The sequence below is a fragment of the Aspergillus aculeatus genome (assembly GCF_001890905.1).
Source record: "Aspergillus aculeatus ATCC 16872 unplaced genomic scaffold ASPACscaffold_1, whole genome shotgun sequence".
NCBI classification, from domain to species: Eukaryota; Fungi; Ascomycota; class Eurotiomycetes; order Eurotiales; family Aspergillaceae; genus Aspergillus; species Aspergillus aculeatus.
Genome location: NW_017962976.1, coordinates 947,086 through 971,088, shown reverse-complemented (window position 1 = coordinate 971,088; position 24,003 = coordinate 947,086). Strand labels below are relative to the sequence as shown.

The window sequence follows — 24,003 nt, the reverse complement described above, 5'->3', positions numbered from 1 at the left end:
TCATGATCTGCTGTCCATTCTCGAGGTGATGATTCGAGGTGCATGAGGCGGACCCAGTCAAGCCATGGGACGATCCACTTGACCGGACAGAATTAGACACCCAGATCTGTGATCATATTGTGATTTCCGGAGTGGAGGTGGACAAATTACACTACAAGAGCAAACCAAGGAAACGGATCCATTAGCACATAATAGGATTATTGGTTTTAATCTTTGAGTGTTTTCTTTGTTTCTTGAGTGTAGATTCAACCTAAAACTAGAATGATTGATTGATTTCGACATAGCAGGTATCAGGCAGCAAGATGAAGAAGGCGAGGGTGGATTTAACGTAGTAGTTTGAAAAATAATAAATGAAATAAAAAACTGTTAGACTGAATACCTTAATCATAACATCATTCAGAGAAAGGGAATAAAAGCGAATCCCGAAAAGAAAATAAACTCGCCATAAAAATAAATTCGAAAGGAAAACAATTACTTACTTCCCCCAAAGAATTCTAAACCATCTTTCCCACCCCCCCCCCCCCCTCTTTTCTTCCAAGTGAGGGATGGGGCGACAGGAAAGAAGCTCACACTTGCACGCTGTTCTCTCTTCTGCTCCTTCACCTAATACAGTAACTCGGCCATATAATAGAACAGATTTAACCTCCCACTTGAGTCCTTTCGTCCCCCGGTTTCCCCTGCCAACAAAGGAACCTCCACCACCTTCCCCCCCTCTCCGCCAGGCACAACCCTTCGACCTTGGAACACAAGTGCAATATTAGACAAATTTACGCTTCTATCGATAATCCTAAGACATCCCTTCCACTTGACCTGCGTCTCCAAATCAATTGTCTCCATTATCCCCTTGCTGGACTGTGCTGTCTTCCCTATAACTACAACATCCTTCTGCTGCAACTGAGACACAGACATCCCATTTCGGCTTCATCCTCTACGACTCGACCGTTATTCCCATCCCTCTCGCACTTACTTCCGCTTGCCGTGGGAACAAAGGATCGAGAACACCGCGTCTACAGGGCGACTTATCGATCTCTATCCACCCCCATCCGTCATCATCGCGGTGATCACGTCTATCCCCCTCCTCTCGTCTATTGCGTCTACTTCCACCTTGTTCGTTGTCTTTTAATCCAGAGACAATCGCGCCTCCTAGGAAACGGTTTGACTTGAGACTCGGGTTTCTACCAATCGAAGACGTCTTTTCTCTCCCCTTCCAGAGGGACTTGTCGCGGTTACTAGAGAAACTCTATAGTCTACATTCCTGGCCTTGCGTAGGCTCTCCAAAGGCACGCGACGCGCCTCTTGATTTTGACTCTGGTCTTTTCCCTCGCTACTCCTTTGGGGACTAGCCAAGCTATGACTTCTAACTGTAAGTGCGGTCGGCTTTTCTGTTCCCTTCACAATATATGACCGGGAGATTTGTTTATTTCACCTCGCCTGTCCTCCTCCATTCCCCAACCTCGCACCCTCTCTTTCTTTCTCAGCTCTATTCCCAACCCAGGTTGGCCTTCCTTCATTCTTGCTATTGCTTGTGCATCCTGCTCAGCACTTCCATCACTCTCTAAGAAACTCATCCTTACTGTCCCTCTCTATCTCTTGTTGAGATCGCCGATAATTGTTTGTTGATCGATCTTGGTCCCCCGTTGCCGTTCACTACTTGTATACCTTCCTCAGCGGACCTTGCCACATTCCCTAATATACTAATAATAACCCAACCAACCCGCGCTTGTTGTGTCATATACCCGCCTCTGACGCAGTACACATCACTCCTCAACTTCCTTATATTGTTGTTCTCTCCCAACTGCGTGGAGCTCCCATCTGCAATCACCTGCCCGCATCAGCTTGTGACCTTCCAACCAAAACTAAACAGTACGTCGCACAGGTGCCAAACTCGAAATTCCTCCTGCCCCGCCTCGCAAAGACCGTGAGGAGAACGAAGAAATGAGACCCCAGGGTAGCATGTCTGATCGTCTAACTGTCGAAGTTGATTGTACATCCCTGGGCTCGAACGAGTGCCCCTCCATGACTAGCTTTTCGCCTCTCGATTCACCAAAGACCACGCCTACCAGTGTTTATAGTCACGGGTCTTTGCAGTCCCCTGGCTGGCACGAGGGGGGATCATTCCCCAGTCAGGCCTACGAGCGGCACACCGGGTCGACCCCCATGCGCAGTGCATTTCGCTTGGCCAGTATGACGTCGAACGATGTGATGGGTATGCCTTACTCCAATATGGAGCCCCAGGAGCGCATGCCGATGACCGACTTCTTGTCTGGATATGATGAGAATGTTGAACAATTTTGGATCCCTTCGGAAGCCCCCAAGACATACGAGCATGGAGTACACGGGCTCCCGTACCCTCCGCATATGCACCACTACACTACAATGGCTCGCCCAAATTATCGCCAGCACCATGCACCATATCTCCCAGAATCTGCAACCAACCCTTGTCTATCGCGCTCCATCTTCCATCATCAACATGAACGGATTCCAACTTCCATGTCAATGGGAAATATGATTCCTTGGATGGCCCCGCCCGCAGAATCGATTGCTCCACAGACGATTGCGCCCTCCCAAGTTGCCCCGGTCACCCCACCTCCGTCGTACTCGGAGTTCCCAGCATCACTCGGTACCTTCAAGACACACACCCCAGCCACTCCAGTGCGGTCCTGCTCACTGGGTAGTGGCTCTGGATCGGATACCCCTATCTCTCGACTGTCCGGTAGCATGGACTACATGGATGACTTTAGTCAATCACCCGTCTACAGGGACGGTCTTGTTCGAGTGCAGCGTCAGCCCTCCCGCAAGACTGCCCGGAAGCAAGCCTCTAAGCAGAGCATGAGCCTGGAGAACCTACCATCTATTATCAAGCAGGTGCAATTTAAGTGCAAAGAGCCCGGGTGCAAGGGACGCTTCAAGAGGCAAGAGCACCTGAAGAGACATATGAAGAGCCACTCCAAGGAGAAGCCCCATGTTTGCTGGGTCCCTGGGTGTCATCGCGCATTCTCCCGCAGTGACAACCTTAACGCACACTATACGAAGACCCACAGCAAGCGAGGCGGCCGCAACCGCTACGTCGCCACCTTGGACGAAAACAGTCCCGACTACAACCCAGAGTATCGCGGTCAGCTAACCCCTGATGGGCGACCGCTTTATTCTCAAAAGCACGATGAGACCATGCCCGGTACTCGTCACATGAGTGTCGAGTGGGACGATTGAAAGCGGGCGGAAGATTAGGACAGGCGGACCAAACCATGATACCCTTGGCGAACAGGTTGCCATTTCTCCTTTTTGGTCTTAGATGGGGACAGACACACCGGGCCAGGCAGACCCGGTCGGCGCTTCGCGGCGTTTTTTTGTAAAACATACCTGGTTATATACACCGGATAATTTCCTTTGTTGGTCTTGATGTTGCATATGCTTTTTCTTTTCTTCAAAGTTCGTTTCCTATCCCTCTTTCATTTCTCCATCCAGTGCCCAAAAATGTGTCTTTGGAAGGCTGAGGAGGCTTATCCCTATATCGAATAATAATGCATTGAACGCTGAAACAAAAGCATGGGATAGTTTTTGTACACTTCAAGTGATCGCTGTTTGTCTGCTATGCTTGATCTGATTGATCTTATTGACTACTGGACACCATTCGAGGAGCTAATAACCGATGGATTGTGGATGGAAGCCCGAAGGAAGACTATGGAACGCCAGTGGAAAGAGAAGGAAGCAATGAAAGAGCTATTTTTTTTCTGTCAGGTCTGATGCAGTACCCTTTTCCTTTGTCTTGTATTATGATGGATCAAATCTTGAAATTCTTTTAACTTTTTCTCTTCCTCTCTCTTGGGGGTTTTGAGCCCCCCATACAATGTACTGTCAAGTGGAGATTCGATGGCTCAGCGCGGTTTTTTTAGAGTCCGTTGGATGAGCTGGAACACATCAACTTAGCCCAGGCGTGGGGCTAGCAAGATCGGACCGAGGTAAAGTCTGTCTCACAATGACAGCCCGTCGTGTTCAGGGGAAGCAAAAAGGATGGATTTGTGTAGACTTGGGGGTCAAAGGGTGGATGTATCATGTCCAAAACATTTATTTTGTTTAGTTGAAAAAGGGTGGAGATGTTTACATTCAATGATGGGCCTGTCTCTCCACTTGCCCGTATTTCCACCCACAATGGCAGATTCCCTATTGGCGGAAGGTCTGCCGCTTCCCATGGATCTGTTCTATCTTACCGATACCTCAGGCAGTCTAGACTCAAAATAGACAAACACAACCACTTTGGAACCCAGAGCGTATGTACACGGAGTACTCGAATACTCATACTCAAAGCAACTACTCTACTGCAATGGAAATGCCAGATCTTCCCGATGGCTAGTTACAGACTGAGATTACGTACTAGGTAGTACTGAGAATGTACTGTACTGTACTTGCTCTCAGACACAAACACAATCAATCAATCTCCTTTTTCCGTCCTCAACTCCCCATCCCCGCATCACCTTTTTTTGTGCACTACCTCGATTAGCTCTCGGCTTCCTTCTCCCCACTCTAAGTTCCAGCAACCAGGATGACCTCAAGCCTCTGAAGTCCAGAAAACTATAGTCCCACATGCCAAGTCCCGTGGTTATCGAGGTCTGAGACCTGAAGATATTGGATTCACCTCCCTAGACAGTTATTTATGATGTTTACAGCAGCACATATCTCCGCCTCCATGGGGTAGGTCACACGGAATGCTGGCATCTGACTCTTTTTCCCCGATCCGTCCCAGATCACTGGGCCACGGCACACCGCTAATAGGCTCTCTGCCGTCCGGTCTTACCATTCGATCGGGAGAGATACACGCTGAATTCGATGGATATCTCGGGATCCATGCGGTGGAACACACCGTCTATCATTATGCACTCATCTTTCCCCTTTGGACTATCGCTCTGTCCGTGGGCGACACTGCGAGAATTCAAACTTTATATGTTCCTCTTTTGACAGAGGCCCAGCAAGCCACTAGGTGCCTATCACTATCGATGATACAAGCCCCGTTTGCACGGCTCGGTCTCCAAAGCGTGCTTTCCAGTACAACTGGCTAGCATCATAGACTAGCCCGTCTGTTCTCAATCCAAGCCTCATGTCTTCTCGACTTACCAACTCCCTAGACGATCGTTCAAGCGTTGCGCATGGCAAACGCGAGATCAGCTACACAGATCGGTCCAGCTCCAAGCCGTTTGCGTGACGGGCCTTCGTGACATTGACCCTTGATGACCAATCATAGAATCAGGTTGAAGGTGAGCGTCCATAAGAGGTCTTATAATGCAGCTTGGCTAGTATTCGTTTCGATAATGCTACAGCATTCAACGTGGAATATGTTCTGGCAGAAGTCATACTCGATTGGTCATTCTTTGTAAGTCGAGAATCACACTCGACTTCCTCGATCCCGCAAACCGGCGGATATGGGATTTGTGCTATGAAGTACATCTCTACTCTGGGTACTCTGTAGCCTCTATGAAAGTACCTGTAATGTACTTCATGCTAGCTGAGTGCCAGCAGGATCCTAGTGCTCAAAGTACAAAGTACTAGTTCCTAGTACGTGGCTTTGGGCTTGGCTTCTAATCCATGACGCGTCAAATTCAGACCCGGGTGATGTACAATCCGGGGGAAGGGTAAAGGCTACCCTCCACTACGCGAACTTCTAGTCTTCGGGAACTGATACTTAAGGTGCATGTGGAATGGAATCCAACCCCTGCCCCTGTGGAGGTGTGAGATCGTGTCACCAAATGTGGATCGGTGCAGCAAAACTGTCCTGTCCAGATTGGCGACTTACTGTAAGAGGCCATGCCGGGATCGGGAGCTGGCCTTGGCATGAACGGTGTTGAATGGGAAAACCATATGCGCATGCATGTTCTGCAGGCCCCGCCCCAATTTCGACTAGTTCGCATACAGCCGGGGGGCTCTTGAATTATACAAGCTGTGCCAAGGTTGGCGTTCCAAGAAATTTCGAGCGTGCGATGTACTCATCATGTACGAATGTACCTGGGCAATGTTTGTGGGCTTGTCTGCTACCTACTGCTCAGGCATGCGCCAACACAGATGAGGAATGCCTCGGGACTTTTTCCTCATCAGCCCTAGTCATTTCAAGAGAGCTCCTGCATCAGATCAGACTCAAAGTACTAGGTGGTATCCCAGAGCCACCAGCTATCTACAACCTTCAGATACTACCTCGAAGACTACACGCCCTCAGATTGAGTGCTGGTGTAAGCGGGGTGGTTCTTGTTTGAGATGCCTCTTCGAACACGCCATGGGCGATCTCCATGCCATTCTTTGCGCTCATACTTTTTGTAGCGCGATGAGCGCGAGATCCACATATCCTCAGTGTCTCCACTGCCACTTGCTTTTTCCCATCTGGTTCTGCGGTCCCTATGCCCATCGAGTTCCAGGTATGACTTGGTCTACTAGGGCTCGTTAGAATTGCAGATGCAACGAGCATCTTACCGAAACTACGACCTCATAGATAGATCTTGCTGATTAAGGAATTAACTGTAGCTGTCGTACATGGCTTTGCCTACACAAGTTCGTAGTCCGATTGGGCCTGTGTACCAAGCTGTGCCTGGAAATTCATGTCAAGCATTATTGTATAGAGAGAAGTTCAGATGCTCAAGTGCAGCTTCTAAATCGAGAAAACCACAGCCTGCCCTATCTACACTGAGCTAGACTGGACCCCAGCTAGCCTCCCTAGGATTGCACGAGTGCACATACCAATCCTCCAAATCTTCCTCTGTCTGTGTTTCCATGATCGGGGCTTTGTTGCTGACTGTCGATCACCGGGGATTCCCGGGAATCTTTTTCCATGCACTCTCCCATTGCACCGTTCGTCCTTCTCGACATCCATTAGTCAGAAGGCACCCACCAAACTATGTACGCCTCTGCAAATGGGCAACGCATTCAGTCTACGTACTCGGTCAGACCATAGTGCGTGCGTCTGTTGAAGCACTAGTTCCCATCCCCACTCACAGAGAATCTGCGAGCCTGCCATGGCATCGCCATCTCAGGTGACTCTCACTATATCAGACTATCCATTTCAACATGAGTAGTATGTGCCTTAGCGCAGCGACTGCCTTGGTTTGACCTGCTAATTCTACTTCCATCGAGTCTCTCCCCACTATAATCTGCCTCATAGAACGGCAAAGTGGCATACTGGTAATTACCTCTGCGAAGATAATGGGATGAGACCGGATATGAATTGTGGCTCCAGGCTTGCGAGTCAGCTTAATGGGATCAATGCAGCCTCAAAGCAGTAGTTCGAGCCTTTTCAGAAGTTTTTTTCCAATTGTGTGAATGACCGTCCTGGGATGTTGTGACAGCTCACACGCAATCCATATATAGTAGTCGTTTTATGCCTTAGGCAGACCAGCGATCCTCTGACCTCATCACTAAGCAGGCCGCGCAGCACAGACCAACACGCCAAACCTGCTTACCTCAGATCGTATGATTTAAACCACTTCTCCAACAGTGCGAATTCCTTTTCTTTTCGTCCTTGTATTTTCTTTCTCTCTTGGTTGCAATCGTTGTGCTTCCGCAATGAGAGCCGCGGACAATGGTCGACCCATGACTACTACTACTACTACCCCTGACCCTCAACTCTCTACATGATGTTGGTAGAGCGGGCGAATGGGCACTGCGGGGCGATTAGTGGTGGCGAGAGAGGTCTGGATGGTTCAACTCCACACGGGGTGAACCCGGGTTAAATGGTCACTTTGGCTGTGGTACCTCGATTTATCTATGGATAGGAATGGTTGATGTTGGCTCGATTGGCTTCTCCGAACTATGATGACTCTTTCTCTTTGGCATGATGCAGGCTAAGATGTCTGCTATGAGTGCTCCATTCCAAAATATCAAGCTCAACAGTCTGAGTTCGGAGAGGACAAGTAGCTAGTCGGCGGTCGATACTTGTATGTGTTGTTGGAGATTCAGAGAACGACATGTGATGTTTGTGCGCCGTTGGCCTACTTCCGGTGTTTATTTATTCGATTTCCGTAAAAAATGGTTGAATAGGTATATTGTGCCCTTTCTCTTGCTTTCTATTGAGACTGTTCACTGAGTAAGAACCCAACCCCGGCGGTCGGACTCTGCCAATTCGCAGAGGACAACAATAACAACAACAATCACCACCACCACCACCACCGCCGCCGCCGCCGCCTACCCACAATCTACACACTCTGCCTTCACTCCTTCCCCCCCAAATCCAACCCCAAAAACACCGTCTCCTCCAACAAAGGCGTCTCATAATACGGCCCGACGTCCACAAACCCCGCCGCCCGATACAACCTCAACGGCCCCTCCATCGACCGCAGCGTGTCGAGTCGCATGGCCTGATACCCCAGCTCCCTGGCCCTCTGCACCACCGCCTCCACCAACGCCTTGCCCAACCCCATCCTCCGTGCCTCCGGGGAGACATACAGCCTTTTCATCTCACAGTACTTGACTTCCGGTCTATCGTCACCATCATCATGACTAGGCTCTATAGGATATGATCGTAGAGTAAGGGGACGGAGAGCTACGCAGCCCAGAGGAATGTTGTGCTCTTCTGGTGTGCTGCTGCTGTAGGCCAGGAGAAGGTCTCCTCCGGACGCGGCCCCGTATTTACCCGGAAGGGAGTTGAGCTCGGTCTCGAAGTCCTGGAAGGTGAGGTCGATGTTCAGCCATTGGACGTAGGCGCGGAAGAGGGAGCGGATGGCGGAGAGATGCTCGGGGGTGTGGGCGGGGATGATGCGGTAGGGGAGCGGGGGGCTGGGGTTCGACGTTGAGGATATCATCGTTGTGCTTGGGGAGATAATTGATGAATGATGAACAGGTTTCTGGTATAGAGTGTTCTGATTGTCTGACTGCATTGATCTGGCATGTAAACAATGGCTCATTGAGTGTTTTATTTTCTCTTTTATCCGATGTCTGGTATAGGGCGTGCGCTACGGTGACTCAAAAATTGTTGGCATTGTCGATGCCTTAGGCTGAGATATTGTTTCTCTCTCTACTGCAGTGCGGGCCGAGCATCGAGTGAGTCTCTTTGCTTCTTCCACTCCGCGTTTCTCTTCCATCTGGTTTGCCGCGACTCGACGGTTCAATACCATTCAAATCACTTTCAAAGCTACGGCACTCGACTCTGTGCGATACACAGGAGCAGCATGCGTCCCACATCATCTGGCTATCAGGGTCCGAGGTCGCCATGTGTCTCGATCGCTAGTTGACGGACTCTATCTACAATGGCTCTTCGGCCTTATCGGTCGATACCTCTCTCGCCTTCGATCAATCTATTGTCATGGCATGCTCCGATACACCAGAGTTTTATCGACAAGACATGGGCGGGGAGCTCCGATGCCAAGTCAATGCCTTGTTATCGTGTTCTATACACCTCTGCAGGGATGAATAGACAGCCTTTAATCTACGCAGACATCCACTGAGATTATCGACTCCGTGCTGGGCCTGCCGGCGAACCTCCATCAACATCGCACATCGCAAGTGATTGGCGGCAGGTGTTGACACTGCATCACCCAACATGGCTTCCCCAAATCCATTCGTCCAGCCTGGTTGATGAACAGATGGAGTTCTCCAAATTAAACCGGTCCTTAGAAGCTGAAGATCTTCCCTCCACAGCGAATCAGATCGCCAGCTGCCCCGACGGGAAGAGCAATGCAACCCATCCTAATGCACACTACTTTGACCAACCTTTATCGATTGCTGGTTTCTGCTCCCATTTCTTCCTCTCCGAAGGAGTCCCGTCGTAGCTTCATCTAGTCTCCGGCTGCAGAATGACGCTGTCGCGCTCAATTGGCCATTCATCGCCGCAATCCCCCAGTCCCCCTGCGGGTCCTTACAGCATCGTCCGACTCCCGACTCATTTATCGGTCGGACCTGGCGAATCAGCAATCCCTTATCAGCACATGTTGCTATCAGCCCTCATCACGATGCAGAGAGAGAGAGACTCCCTACCACAGCCGAGGAGTATGCGCCATGAGCGAGGCAGGCGGGACAATTGTCCATCACCGGCGTATAAGTAGCGCCAACTTCTCTCGTTGTCGTCTGCTATAGCATCTTGTTTTATTTGTCTATCCGCAGGTCGCTCAGCAGCTTTCCATAACCCCCTTACTCGCTTTCAATTCCAGCACGATGCCTCAAATGTCTCTTCTGCCCGCCATGGGTGTTTTCGCCCTGAGTGCGCTCAGCTCCGGTGTCCTAGCTACCATTGACACCTGCCCCTCCGACAGCCCTCTCAGCTGTCAGACCGACAACGAGGCTTCCTGCTGCTTCGAATACCCTGGTGGCTCCCTTCTCCAGACCCAATTCTGGGACACTGACCCTGTCACCGGCCCCAGTGACTCCTGGACCATCCACGGTCTCTGGTACGCCCACTCTTTCCCCGCTGCCCATTGAAAGACTTCGCAAATTGGCTGACAGCAACCGAACTCCAGGCCCGACAACTGCGACGGCACCTACCAATCGAATTGCGACGCCTCGCGCGCGTACACCAACATCACGGAAATCCTCGAAGCACAGGGCCGCACCGAGCTGCTCGAGTACATGGACACTTACTGGCAGAGCGACGATGAAAGCAACGAAGAATTCTGGGAGCACGAGTGGGCCAAGCACGGTACGTACGCTTCTTAGTCCGGGCATACTTATGAAACCCCCGAGCTTTCCCTCAAAACTCAACTATAACTTACTTTTACTTCGTAGGAACCTGCATCAACACCATCGACCCCAGCTGCTACACCGACTACACCGCTCAAGAGGAGGTCGGCGACTTCTTTGACAAGACCGTCTCGCTCTTCAAGACCCTGGACTCCTACACTGTGCGTTTCTGCCCCGTATCCCCCCGACCCATTTGATTTGGGCAAACCACGGGAAATTGAAGCAAGCTAACCAGTAACAAAAGGCCCTCGCCGACGCGGGCATCACCCCCAGCTCGAGCAAGACCTACGAGCTGAGCGACATCGAGGACGCCCTTGCTGCCATCCACGACGGCTACGCCCCCTACGTCTACTGCAGCAGCAAGGAACTGTCCCAGCTCTATTACTACTTCAACGTCGCGGGTAATGCGATCGATGGAACTTATGTTGCGGCCGAGAGACGTAAGTTAAGGATCCTCCTAACGAACAAACTAAAACAGAAGACTAATAAGTGTCCTTTTTTTTTTCAGTGGAGACCAGCAACTGCCCTAGCTCGGGAATCAAGTATCTGCCCAAGTCAAGCTAAACAGCTCGCGTAGAACCAGAGGGGTAGTGTGATCCCAAGACTACATCGTGGAACAATATTGAAGAAAAAGGGAGGGAGTGGGCTGGGGGTTGTCAAAAAAGTTTCGTGGGTGCTTTACTGTATGTACATGCTACCACTAGTGTGTCCTAAAACTGGTTGATGGAACACAATGCCCGGAAAAGCTATATGGCGAGAGTCCACACCATCTAAATGAGCAAGGAAACCCGTTTAATGTTCCTGGGTAGTTTTGTCCATCTGTGATTTAGACACATGTGCGTTTTGTGTAGTCTCATTGGACGGAAAGCCGCTTGCCAGTCGGCCGCTGGTGATGGGGTGTTTCGTCAAGACCATAACGGCGTGCTGTGGGAGGCTGGCAACTTTCATCAAGCCTCATATGCCAAGTATATATCCGGTCTAATCGAGTTCTTTGCTTCATAAGCGAAGTGCATGGGGCCAAGTCAATAGACTGACATGGCGTAGTGGGTCTGATAGTTTGTTCACCGCGGGCGTAGATTTATGCGCAGGCGAGATGGTTCGTCCGCCAGTCTGATCGCTTACACACACACAGATTGTAAGCGATCGGTGCCTGTGAAAGCAGCTAGCTAGTCGGTCTTTCGATGCCCGATGCCGTAGACGGGGAACCCGACAGCAATATCAACATGGGCATCAGAGTGTGCGTGTCGAACATGCTGATTCTGATTGGCGGTCCCAAAGGATACTGGGGGTTGCAATTCGTATGCAACGAGAAGAAGAAGCGGTGCAGTTATCCCTGTTCACAATCCCTTCAGACGCGCGTTCCGCCTCTCCTCCTCAATGTTCGCACCCACGCGGTCCAGGAACTCCATGCGGCCATGGAAGCCCTCCTTGGCCTTGCTGTGCACCTTGAGCTCATCCTTGAGACCCGCACTATCCACATACGCGGCCCAGTCCATCCGCGACTTCTCGACCGTGTTGATCTTCGGGCCCCGGGCGTTCTCGTCCTGCCCGGTGATTCCGGCGGCCGGCTGCTTCTCCCAGCTCTTCTTGATCGCCCCGGTCGGGTTGGGGTCGAACCGCGAGACCCGGCGCAGCGGCCTTCGTAGCTTGATCGCCAAATCCTCCGTGGTGGTGGTGAGAGTGGCATCCTCCATCGCCGCCACCGTGACCGTCTCGACATTCGCATCGCCGTTGTTGGCGAGGTACAGCTTCGCCTCGGCCGAGTCTTTCGGGACGATCTTCTCCTCCGTGATCATCTCCCCTGCGAACTTGTAGGTGCGCTTGATCTTGACCATCTCCTCGGCATATTTCGATGGTTTCTGCTGCTGTTTTGTCTGGAGGTCTGCTTCGGTGGAGGATTCTTGCATCTCCACGTCGCCATTCTGAGTCGTCGGTGCGCTGTCGTCGTTCTTCCCGCTGCTGCTGCTGCTGCTGCTGCCCGCGTGCAGCCCGCTGTTGTTCTCCGGTGCATTCATCATCGCCCAGAGCGCATCGACGTCCACGGTCGCGCCGTCGATCTTGGCGAGGGGCTTGCGTTCGTCTTGCCTAGATAATCCCATCATATAGTTTAGCACAAACATATGACCAACAGTCTCTGAGACGCGAAGAAAGACTGAGAAACATACGCGCGCATCTTCATAGCCCGCGTTCGGACAAATCCCCCCGTGCCTCCCTCTTCCTCCTCGTCATCTTCAGTCTTCCGCTTCGCCTTGTCTTTTTGGATCGTAGCCTCGTCGCCGGAATCTAACTCCCCAATCGTAGCGGAATCTTGCGTGGCGGCAGTGGTGGTCGTCTTCCGCCGTTTTGCCTTGGGTTGTCCGTCTGCTGCTGCTGATGCTGCTGCCTCGTCGTTGTCCTCGTCCGACGAGGTCAACCCGGCATCGTCGTCGTTCTGGGCGGCGAAATCGTCGTCGAGTTGGAAATCTGAGTCCGAGTCCGAGTTGTACTCATCTTCGTCGATGATGATATCGGCTGGTGCCGGGGTGGGCTCTGGGTTCGGCGCCATGATGAGCGTTTGTTGTAAATCGAGTCAGTAAATGTGAGGGTCTGTTCACAAGCTTCATCGTGGAGAAGGAGACGGAAGCTGGAGCATGAAAAGGTGTAGTTCTGCCGGGCGGTAGGCGATAACACTTGAGGTGGATGCTTATGTAAGTTGATAAGCCAATCAAATTCAAGGTGCGGGGAGCCGAGGCTACAGTTCTCCGTCCCTTATCGTGATAAGCCTTTAGATTGAGTCTCCATCATAGAGATGGGACGACTTCAAACTGTGGAGATCATGCTTGGAGCCATATGCGGTTGAGCATGACTCTTTCATTTTTCGAGAGGTCTCTCTGGCTTAATTGGTCACATTCCAAACCTCTATTTCGAACCCTGCATGCTACCCAATCCCAAGACTCGGCCATGACGAACGACGACTAATCATAATCTCTCAGCCGAGGATGACATGGATCGACAGACCTAGCATATAAGAAACCTTGACATCGATATCCCACCATTCTGAAGTAGCCAAGCTATTCGTATACACTCACAACCGAAAGACAAAACAATGGCATCCCCCAACAAGCCCGTCGCCCTGATCATAGGCGCTTCGCGAGGCATAGGCCGACAAATCGCCATCGACCTCGCGATGAACAACTACACCGGTAAGTTACATTTACACCCAAGAACCTCCAAAGCCATCACCTTTCAACTTCAACTAACTGGGCCACGAAAATCAGTAATCATCGCCGCCAAATCCACCTCCACCACCACAGATCCAGAACAATTCCCCCCGGACCCGAACTCCCCCGCCTCAACCATCACAACCGTCGCCCAGGAGATCAACCTCCTCACCCCCAACACCGCCTACCCGATCCCCGTCGACGTGCGCTTCCCGGCCCAGATCGACGATTTAGTTGCACAAACCCTCCGCATAACCGGCGGCCGGCTGGACGTGGTGGTGTACAACTCGGGCGCGATCTGGTGGTCGTCCGTGCGGAACACCCCCGTCAAGCGGTTCCGGCTGATGCAGCAGGTCAACCCGGAGGGGCTGTATGCGACCGTGCAGGCGGTGCTGCCGGTGTTCGAGCGGAATGGCAACCGCGGCCGCATCGTGGTGGTCTCGCCGCCGGTGTATTCGCGGTTCTTTAGGGGGAAGACGGGGTATGCGATTGGTATGGGTCTCTTTCTTACTTTTCGGGGGGCTGGGGGCGAGGGGGAGGTGGATGTAGGCTGTGATGATCTGACTGATTTGGAACAGGGAAGGTCGGGATGAGTGTGTTGACGCGCGGGCTGGCGATGGATTTTGTCAGGGAGGGGAAGACGGAGATGGCTGTTACAAGTATTTGGCCTGCTGCGGTATGGCTTTTCCCCCTTTTCTTCGAGTTTTCTCGAGGAGAGACGGTCGGGTTGTGTGGATGATGACGCTGATGATGTTGGGAAACCAGGCTGTTCAGTCCGCTGCTACGGAGATGAATCCCGCGGGGAACGATGAATCACGCTCGAAAGCGGATCTGAGGAAGCCGGTGAGATACCCAGGTCTCCCTCTTGCCATGGATGGGATCAGCATTCGAGGTTGTGTGGTATGCTAACGAAAAATCACCAGACTATCTTCTCCGATGCGATCCTTGGGATCTTGAGCGCTCCACCTCACATCGTCAATGGCATGCTCGCGCTGGACGAGGACTTCCTGCGCGATCACTGTGGTGTCACGGACTTCTCCAAGTACTCCGTCGTGCCCGGCACCAATCCCCGGCGGATGATGCCGAAGAAGTTGCCGGTGCTGGAGGTCGAGGAGCAGGATGACGAGGGGGTGAGGATGGATAGTGCGAAGAGCAGGAGCACTACGTCTAAACTATGATCGTTTGCTCATGACAGGCTGATTCGTTCATACTCTCGCTCAATCGTGTGGGCTTCAGATTTGCAGTATTAAAGGAGCTTTGAAGCCGATATTGGCTTTACCAGCTGAGAGAACAAGAGAATAGAGCTTGGAAGGCTACATCAGAATTCCAAGGCGTGGATGCCAGACTAGCACATACAGACCTATATCCAACGAGCATTTACTATATCCCATCCGGCCCAAAAACCATGAAGTTATACATGCATCCCCACAAAAGTCCGTGCGTGAGGTAACCCCAGGTAACCCCATTCATCATCATCATCCATCATCAACATCATTCGTCGTACAGCCCAAAAACACCCCCCTCAAGTCCCCGGATACCGATCAACCTTGGTATCCACCATCCCTACCATCTCCAACGAAGGCTTCTTCGTCACCCGCTGCCGCGACACATTCCGCTCCAGCCAGAGCCCCGCCGTCGCGACGACGCCCAGCACGATCTCCAGCCCGATCAACACCCCCAGCAACACAAACGATGCATGCGTCACCGCGCAGTCCCACGCGAAATGCGCAGGGACATTGCTACTGCTACTACTACTACTGGAAGAAGACGCCGTCCACTTGCAAGTCCAAGAATGGAGAGTCTCGGTATCGTGGAACCCGTTGCGGCCACTCGCGCCGGGGCGGTAGATCACGAACACGAACCCCACAAGGGCCGTGATGAAGCCCGAGAGGGCCGTGACTGCGGCGAGGAGGTTTAGTCGGCGGATGTGGGAGTGGGGCTAAATGTTTTTGATTTGTTAGCAGGTACTATATTTGATAGTTGTGGTAGGGATAGGACGGTGTACTGACAGATGGAACAAGGGCAGCGATGATGTAGATGAGGGTCTGGAACGCAATCACACTGCCACAGGCGAGCAGGGCCTTGGCCGGGCGCAGGTCGAGGTTCAGCGGCCACAGGTAGAGCCAGACTTGGCTGTAGCGCGAGGTCTGGCGGTAGTGGTGCAGGGCCACGGCCTCGCAGGCGATGGTTGGGATCGCCACGCAGAAGATGAGGATCGCCAGCCCTAGGCGGACGAGGCGGAGGAAGCGAGTGCGCGTGAGGAACTTGGACTCCGCCTCGAGGGAGGCGTGCGACGTCGAGGTGAAGGACGCGGCCACGGTGGAGGATGCTGAGTCCATGGCTTGGAGTTAGGAAAAGATTGGAGGGGAGATTTGAAGGTGTCAGAGACAAGAAGCGAGAGAGGGCACAGCTCTTTCAGTGAGAGTCAAATGTCAAATAGCAAAGTAAAGTGAACGTGAATTCGTCAAGCAGAAGTCGGTCTTGCCAGCAAGCCGGTCAGGCTCATCACCGAAAGAAAGAAAATAGAAAAGAAGGAGATGATACTTTGAGAAGCAAGAACAGAAGCAGATGCCTGAGGACAGTGGGTATTTATTCCCCTGTTGCGAGGCGAGAAAGCGTCTGTCTGTGCCTGCAACTGAGCGTTCCTTAGTTGCCAAAAATAATGCAGCGGACCCTGAATGCCCACCCTTTGCGGGCTGCAGGAGCGGCCATCGAAGGCTGTTTGCCGCCCGTCAGGATTCTAAGCAGTTCATTTGCTCGTCGCCGCCCTCTTTTTCCCTGAAGAATCGTTCTTCAAACAAGCACCATGCAGTCCTGTCCTTCCCGGGCGCTTAGGAGCGGTCGGTGCAACCTCACGACCACGAATCGGGGGCGCGAATTGCGGGAAAAGGCGTGCTTGGTATACACCACCCTTCTTTCTAACTGTTGCTCGTAGCGAACAAAGGATGATGATTTGTTTCGGTTCCTCGAGGACTGTGCTTGTGAAGGATCAAGCTGACATCCTCCATGTTTGATTGATATATGGAGTAGAAGGGTGAGTTCTCGGTTGTCTGCAGGTTAATGTAAGCTTGTCGTCCGACCGCGGTCTCCACAGAAGCAGAAGCACTCACCTTGTCAAGCGCCCACGACTATCATGGCGAGTTACATGGCGGAAGGGAATGTTGAAAGTGAGCATTGGAAACTGCCGGCCGGTTGAATAGTCAAGGAACATCTAGCCTTGGTGTGTCATTTCAACGAGCCGGAACATGTACGGAGTACATGTCATACACGTGATAGCCTAAATAGGCATGGAACGCTGCGTTCCAGGCACCTAAGGGGATGATAAGGCTTTGAACTTCCTTCTTGGCTTATTGGTTTGGAAAAAAAGACTACGACAGGTGATCTGAGATTGGTACTAGGTAGGTAAGGTTCTCGAATAGAATCCATTCAACCCTTCACCATCTTTTTTGTTTGATAGCATGTCACCATCTACAACTACAACAACCACAACAACTCGTCGTCTGCTTCGTGGTGAGATTACCTACTCTGCAGCCAAAGAACTTGAAATCAATGTACTGCACTCGTTGAGCTATTGGGATCAGCAGGATAGCTATCTCGGAGACTTGCGCCGAAAGAGCCAGCTTCTTGAAACTGTGGTCACACGCCATCTCAATTTGGTTCCGACGAGCTGCCGCATCGCCGGACCAAGCGAATAGCTTTCTGGGTCCTTCAATGTTTGCAACCCAATCTATGTTGAAAACTATCGGCGGCGCCCCAGCTTTCTACTTCGTTTGCGGCTGCCACACAGGGTTGGAGAGAACGTCAACCCAGGGAACACTGATGAGAAAATTCTATGTGAAGTTGGTACCTACACCTGGCTCCAGCATGATTATCCAGGAGTCCCCGGTCCGCAACTACATGGATACGGGTTATCAACGGGCCAGAAGGTAGGTGCACCTCTTCTCATCGGGGTGGATCATTTTCAAGACGCCTTATTCCAGATGGCTCGTCTCTCAGTGATGAGAGCTGTTCAAGCTTCCTCTTCCGTCCCGATCTCCGCCGAGGCCCATTTTACATGAGCTTGACGGATCTCCATCAAAGCAATATCTTTGTCGATAATGAATTACATACCTAGTTGATCTTGAATGGGCTTGTTCTCGTCCAGCAGAAATGACATCCGCCGTATTGCTTGTCGGACCAATCTGTCGATGGGATTGATTTTGACGCATACGAGAGCCTGAATGGCGAATTCAAGCAGGCCTTTGCGGAACAAATATCAAAACGCTCATGGCAACATGGGGACCACTTTTATTCTATACTCCAAGAAGGCTGGAACAAAGGCACATTCTGGTATGCTCTTGCACTCGAGCCCCACGACCACATTCAGCCATGATTCTCGAAGGATCATAGTTAATGATGCAACATTTTTCAAGATCACTATGGACTATTGGACATTCAATGCAACTAGGTTCATTCAGAAGGTGAGAGATATAAAGAAATACGATCTGCTGTTGCTCGAAGCTTTTGAACAGGCTTCACCAAGCCAGACAACTACGCATAAGTGAAAGCGGTTATCTTGCCCCTCTACTGGACTGGTCGCTGGAAAGGACGGCTAGCCAGGCATCGATGTCATTGTAAGATGCCCTAAGAAACCATCGAACAATCAAGATGAGCAAAACAAGAGGAAAGACTGTAGAAAGGTACTGAGCTGCTGCACCTTTGAAGTGATATATTCTTCGAAAGCGCACTTAAGCGGGCATTATTGGTCTTTGAACAAACGACGTTGATCAACTGCTCTCTAGCGAAGATCCTTGTTCAATGATCTAGTGGGTTAGCACAAGACATCTCCTAGTAAGTAATACGCTGACTCGTAGTACTTAGGTATTTACAAAAGTGCTTGGATGATAGCAATTACGCAGAGAAATCGGCCTTGAGGAACTCAACTTCCCACTCCTAATATCGGCATCACATATTGACTCAGTCATTGCACAGCATCTAGGGCCATCACTCATCAGCATATCAGAAGAGGCATATTAGCCTGATTGACGTAACCAAAGCTGCACTGGAAGGGAAGGGGATATCGGTGGCTGCTCGTAGCTACTGTTCCCCGTGAGTTCGCCTTCTGAAGAGGGAAGCTAACAGGGTCCTCCATAGAATCACGACCTGAAGCACCAACCAAAGCTACCCGCTGCTCCTGCTCACTACCTTAACTCACCACCCACCACTCATCACTTCTCGTCTCTCACCAAGCGACAATAGCTCAGTATCTCGTTAGAGTCTTTAAGCATGTTCCTATTGCCACTGTCACCACAACAACCAAATAACCCCGCAACATCGAACTAGCAGCTATCCCGATGACTGTAAGAGACTAATTGATTGTTGCCCCCCTCTCATCTGTCCCGTCTGTGTTGATGTCCAGACATGTCGAGTTGACAGCCTTCATTTCTCCGTCGCTCCGGACAATTCTCCATATGACCCGGACATTCCTGTCCAATGCCTCCTCGTCCTCTAAAGTATCATACGCGTCTATCCTAGGGTTACTGACTTGTCTAGACCTGACCCCTGTCCTAAGGCTTGGCCACCACGCGTCCGGGACCCCGTCTGATGGCAGCGTCATTTTTTCGCACGCAAGCGATCAAACATGTGCAGAGCTCAATGCTTACGTCCCACAAGATATTCCGCACTTGCAGACTCGTCCCCGCTTTCGCGTAGTCCTGAACGTCGTCGGTTTCAGGCCGAGGAGGCGCTTTTTGGGGCAATCAATTGGCCGAATTTGATCCCGTGCCTCTCTAATACCGTGCCCAAATCTCCCCAAACGTCCGCCACCCGAGTCCTTTGAGTGTATTCGTGGGGAATGTTGATGGTATATGCTTGGCAAAATGAATGATCGGCACCGCTGTCCGTCAACCTCAAGGGCCGAGATCCCGTACTTAATCGAAGCGGGATTTGTCCCCATTAGGATACCATACCAGGTCCCGCATTTCACAGGTGCGCTACTCACAGATACCCCGACCTTCAGTCATGTGGTCCGCGCGCGAAGTGCAGGTCCGGTTTCCACTACTATGAAAGCCGTCACGGACGTTGATGTATCGTCGCTTTAAGGGCTGGTAACCAGGTCTCAAAACCCAGGGCTGTCATTGCGCAGCACAAGCTCAGCAGCACACCAGCCGGTGCCTAGGAATAGGCCAGTCCTCCGCCATCCTGCCCAGACGGCGGATGATTCTCCGTGTGATAGCCTAATCCTGAGCTACTGCCACTGCCTCCAATAACTCCAGGGTTGAGGGCATACAAAGGCTGTGTTTGATAGACGGCGGAAAAAGAAGGAGCCGGGACCCCATCTAGAGCGCAGATCTTCACACTCGTCAGACCAAAGACAGCCAATCACACCCTGATCAAAACTAATAACACGCGTCGTCCGGGCAAGTGATGTCGCTAGGATGTTTCTTGGTGGTTCTTGGCAGGTGAGCTTCATTGCAGGGTCCCCACGGCCTTAGGTCTTGGCATGTGGGAGGGACTCGTCATCAGTGATTAGGTCGAATATATTGCATCAAATCTAGCGACTTTCTCGGAGATCTCACCAATCAACACCAGAAAACACAGCAGGGGTGCATACGCCTTCATCCCGCCGGTTGTCTTTTGTTAGAGACTTTTGCGGCCGCTGGGTATAGTGTCGCTTTGATCAAGGAATCGGTTCCGCATAGCGATTGCGATGTAGCTAGACGGGATGATGAAGCTGGACTGCAGCAAGCTCTTGATTCGAACCTCAATATGGCGATAAAACCTATATAAGAGGTGTGCGAGCCGATGCAGAAGACGAACTGTCAAGCAGCAACTCTCACTCCCTCAGTGGCAATTTCCTCCTCCTCGTCTTCTAGACATATTCCCTTCGTCTCTGGCGATTCTTTTCAATATTTCAAGATGCATTTCAAGAACGTTGCCAACTTGGCCATTGTTGGAGGTGCGGTCCTGGCTACCGCCCATCCTGGCCACGAAGAGAAGCGCGCTGCTTCCGAGCTTTTGGAATTCAAGGCCAACATGCGTCGCGGGCTCGAGAAGTGCGCCGCTCGATTCGAGAGCAGCGGATTGAACGCCCGTGCAGAGGTTCGCCGTAGGGCCCTGGTTGACTCGCACCGCAAGCGTCTCGCTGCGCGGGATACCTCCTCGGTTCTCGCCACCAACCACAATGAGACCGGCAATGGTATCACTGCCGACTCATCCGAGAGCGAAATCTTTGGCAGTAGCAGCAGCTGCGTCCTCAACCCCGAGGGCGAGACGGGCCCGTACTACGTTCCAGGCGAATACGTCCGCGCGGACCTTCGCGAGAGCCAGCCTGGTGTGCCTGTGACCATCGAGGGGCAATTTGTCGACGTCGAGACCTGTGAGCCGATCACCGACCTCTACTGGGACATCTGGAACTGCAACGCCACAGGCGTCTATTCCGGTCTCGTCGCCACTGGTAACGGAAACACTGCCGATACCTCCAACCTCAACGCGACCTTCCTGCGGGGTATCCAGAAGACCGACTCTGATGGCGTCGTCACCTTCAACACCCTCTTCCCGGGTCACTACTCCGGCCGCACCACCCACCACCACATGGTGGCTCACCTGGATGTGACTGTGCAGGAGAACAACACGATCACCGGGGGCACTGTCGCTCATATTGGACAGATCTTCTGGGATCAGGACCTGATCAACGCGGTGGAGGCCACATCCCCGTACAACGAGAACACGGTCACCCTCACCACCAACGCTGAGGACCGTGTCTTCTCCGACGAGACGGAGAACTCCACCTCGGACCCGGTGCTGAACTATGTCTATATTGGCGACGACTTGAGCGATGGGCTTTTCGGATGGATCACCATCGCCGTCAATGTCTCCGCCACCTATGACCCCAACTACAGCTTCATCTACACCTCCAGCGGCGGCGAAGCTGTGGATGATAGCTCATCCTCAACTGGAGGAAGCTCGCCCGGTGGTGGCCAGTCCAGCGGCTCTGGTGGATCAGGTGGGAGCGGCCAGTCCAGCGGTGGCCAACCTGGTGGCTTTTGAAGCTCAGGCCTCTGGCTTAACCCTTGATCTCACAAGCGAGAAGAGATGAAAACGATCTTGTTCGTTATTTGTTGCTGTGTGCTTTGCTTTTCTGTTCTTGTCAAACAACAATCGTTCCAGCTTGATTTGCTCCTTCTGAATCTGTTGATCTGTGCTAGTTAGTTGTTATTCTTGACGTATCATTCGCTCACTTTCAGTCAAAATTGAAGTACTCCGTTCAAGTGTCTAGTCAATTTCACTCGAATTACCCCTAAGCTTGATTCATCTACCCTTGGTACAAGATAGCTACTATAAAGTACTAAGCATTCCACAACAACGTATACTGCCATCGCCCCGAAACCGGAGCACCTCCGCTGACATCATTATCACCACCACCACACTCCCCCCTATCACCCAACCAATCAAACCCCAGGCGGTCACTCACCCCACACCGCGGCGCGCGCGCGGATAAATTTTGGCGGGGAAAAATAAGGCGGGACTTTGCAAAGCAAATCAAAGGCACTTTTTTCTCTCCTTTTGCTGCATTGCAAGTTCCAACCTTACAATTTCGAGGACCTGTTCATGCTTCGTCTCCGTATCTTCAATCCTCGATTGATTGGATCTTTTCCTTCTGGCATCTGCGTCACCAAACGATACCAGTCCGCCATGCCCCTCTCCAAGTTGCAGGGCGTTAAGCTCCCCGCGTCGGCGGATTTCCACGGTGCGTTTCTATTTCTTTGTTTTGCTTTTGAATGCCCCGCATGCTGGGCTGTGTATATATTGGGATACAGCGTGGACAGTGTCAATTGGGGGTGGAGTGGGATGTTTAGAGTGCCTAGGCTAACGTGTTAGGACGAATGGGGGAAATACAGTCCACCTGCGCGATGGGGATATGATGAAGCTGGTGACGCCTACGATCCGTCAGGGAGGTGTGAATACTGTTTTTGTTATGGTAACTTTTCCCCCATTCCCCATATCCCCCTCCCGTGTTTGTGCATGGAATCGTAGGTTCGACAAAGGGATTTATCACATAAGACATTATCATTCAGCCTCATCCTCCTGCTCATCTGTTGCCTCCAGCCGAATCTAGTCCCCCCCGTCACAACCGTCGACCGGGCCCTCGAATACAAGAAGAGTCTGGAAGCGATCGAGCCCAACGTCAACTACCTGATGAGCCTGTACCTGCACGAGACGGTGACGCCCGAGACGATCATCGAGGCCAAGCAGCGCGGCATCACGGGCGTCAAGAGCTACCCGGCGGGCGTGACGACCAACTCCTCCTCCGGCGTGGTCGACTACACCCAGTTCTACCCGGTGTTCGAGGAGATGGAGCGCCAGGATATGGTGCTCAACCTGCACGGCGAGGTGCCCTCCAAGGGGGACGTGACGGTCCTCACCGCCGAGGAGCGGTTCCTCCCGACCCTGCTGCAGCTGCATGAGCGCTTCCCCAAGCTGCGCATCATCCTGGAGCACTGCACCACCGCCGCCGCGGTGGAGGCCGTGAAGAAGTGTGGGCCGACGGTGGCGGGAACAAGTGAGGATTGAGACCCCATCCCTTCATCCCCTTGCGGATGCAATGTTGTAGAAGAGAATGTCGGGCTGACTGTTGGGCGACCCAAAAAAAAATAGTTACGGCCCACCACTTGTCTATCATCATCGACTCCTGGGCTGGAGATCCGTTCTGCTTCTGCAAGCCCGTCGCCAAGACCCCCGCGGACCGGGACGCGCTGCTGAGAGCGGCTGCATCCGGCAACCCCAAGTTCTTCTTCGGCTCCGATAGCGCCCCTCACCCCGCCGTGTCCAAGAGAGGCGGCGACAAGATCGCGGCCGGTGTTTTCACCCAGCCCTTCACCACCCAGCTTGTGATCGACGCGTTCGAGCAGGCCTGCCAGAACGGCGTCCTCAAGGAGGAGGACATCACGCCCGAGATCCTTGAGGGCTTTATGAGCAAGTATGGCCGCCAGTTCTATGGTATCGGCGAGGAGCAGAAGGAGTTCATTGTCATCGAAAAGAAGGATGAGAAGATTCCGAACATCCTGCAGTCGGACAAGGTGGATGTTGTGCCTTTCCGGAGGGATCAGCAGACGTGGAGCGTCACCTGGTCGTCATAGTTCTTCTTCCTCGCCATACAATTGCGCAAGCTTTTAAGTAA

General features: G+C 52.1%; 8 protein-coding genes across 8 annotated transcripts; 5 read left to right on the top strand and 3 right to left on the bottom strand.

Moving 5' to 3' along the window:
• Nucleotides 1–1,935: 1,935 nt before the first annotated feature.
• Nucleotides 1,936–3,210, top strand: brlA (C2H2 type transcription factor BrlA; the record flags this gene model as incomplete). Its single annotated transcript, XM_020202198.1, has 1 exon — nt 1,936–3,210. One exon carries the CDS (start codon nt 1,936–1,938, stop codon nt 3,208–3,210), a length of 1,275 nt encoding a protein of 424 aa, XP_020060912.1.
• A 4,973-nt stretch (nt 3,211–8,183) lies between these two features.
• Nucleotides 8,184–8,774, bottom strand: ASPACDRAFT_56038 (GNAT family N-acetyltransferase; the record flags this gene model as incomplete). The annotated part of the gene is made up of 1 exon (XM_020203085.1): nt 8,184–8,774. One exon carries the CDS (start codon nt 8,772–8,774, stop codon nt 8,184–8,186), a length of 591 nt encoding a protein of 196 aa, XP_020060911.1.
• A 1,348-nt stretch (nt 8,775–10,122) lies between these two features.
• ASPACDRAFT_56037 (T2 family ribonuclease) lies at nt 10,123–11,208 on the top strand (the record flags this gene model as incomplete). Its single annotated transcript, XM_020203084.1, has 5 exons — nt 10,123–10,355; nt 10,425–10,603; nt 10,690–10,805; nt 10,889–11,084; nt 11,153–11,208. 5 exons carry the CDS (start codon nt 10,123–10,125, stop codon nt 11,206–11,208), a joined length of 780 nt encoding a protein of 259 aa, XP_020060910.1.
• A 339-nt stretch (nt 11,209–11,547) lies between these two features.
• On the bottom strand, nt 11,548–13,165 carry swc5 (putative Swr1p complex component (Swc5)). The gene is made up of 2 exons (XM_020204143.1): nt 12,810–13,165; nt 11,548–12,729 (listed from the first exon to the last, which is right to left on the bottom strand). The coding sequence occupies exons 1-2, from the start codon at nt 12,815–12,817 to the stop codon at nt 11,982–11,984; spliced, it is 756 nt and encodes a 251-aa protein (XP_020060909.1). The 5' UTR covers nt 12,818–13,165; the 3' UTR covers nt 11,548–11,981.
• A 564-nt stretch (nt 13,166–13,729) lies between these two features.
• On the top strand, nt 13,730–15,022 carry ASPACDRAFT_38126 (short chain dehydrogenase family protein; the record flags this gene model as incomplete). Its single annotated transcript, XM_020200401.1, has 5 exons — nt 13,730–13,826; nt 13,902–14,336; nt 14,423–14,520; nt 14,610–14,687; nt 14,768–15,022. The coding sequence occupies 5 exons, from the start codon at nt 13,730–13,732 to the stop codon at nt 15,020–15,022; spliced, it is 963 nt and encodes a 320-aa protein (XP_020060908.1).
• Nucleotides 15,023–15,366: 344 nt separating this feature from the next.
• ASPACDRAFT_38125 (uncharacterized protein) lies at nt 15,367–16,183 on the bottom strand (the record flags this gene model as incomplete). The annotated part of the gene is made up of 2 exons (XM_020200400.1): nt 15,367–15,783; nt 15,854–16,183. The coding sequence occupies 2 exons, from the start codon at nt 16,181–16,183 to the stop codon at nt 15,367–15,369; spliced, it is 747 nt and encodes a 248-aa protein (XP_020060907.1).
• A 4,558-nt stretch (nt 16,184–20,741) lies between these two features.
• On the top strand, nt 20,742–21,872 carry ASPACDRAFT_49032 (intradiol ring-cleavage dioxygenase; the record flags this gene model as incomplete). Its single annotated transcript, XM_020202197.1, has 1 exon — nt 20,742–21,872. The coding sequence occupies one exon, from the start codon at nt 20,742–20,744 to the stop codon at nt 21,870–21,872; it is 1,131 nt and encodes a 376-aa protein (XP_020060906.1).
• A 645-nt stretch (nt 21,873–22,517) lies between these two features.
• Nucleotides 22,518–23,962, top strand: ASPACDRAFT_38123 (dihydroorotase; the record flags this gene model as incomplete). The annotated part of the gene is made up of 4 exons (XM_020200399.1): nt 22,518–22,572; nt 22,724–22,803; nt 22,932–23,385; nt 23,481–23,962. The coding sequence occupies 4 exons, from the start codon at nt 22,518–22,520 to the stop codon at nt 23,960–23,962; spliced, it is 1,071 nt and encodes a 356-aa protein (XP_020060905.1).
• Nucleotides 23,963–24,003: the final 41 nt, after the last annotated feature.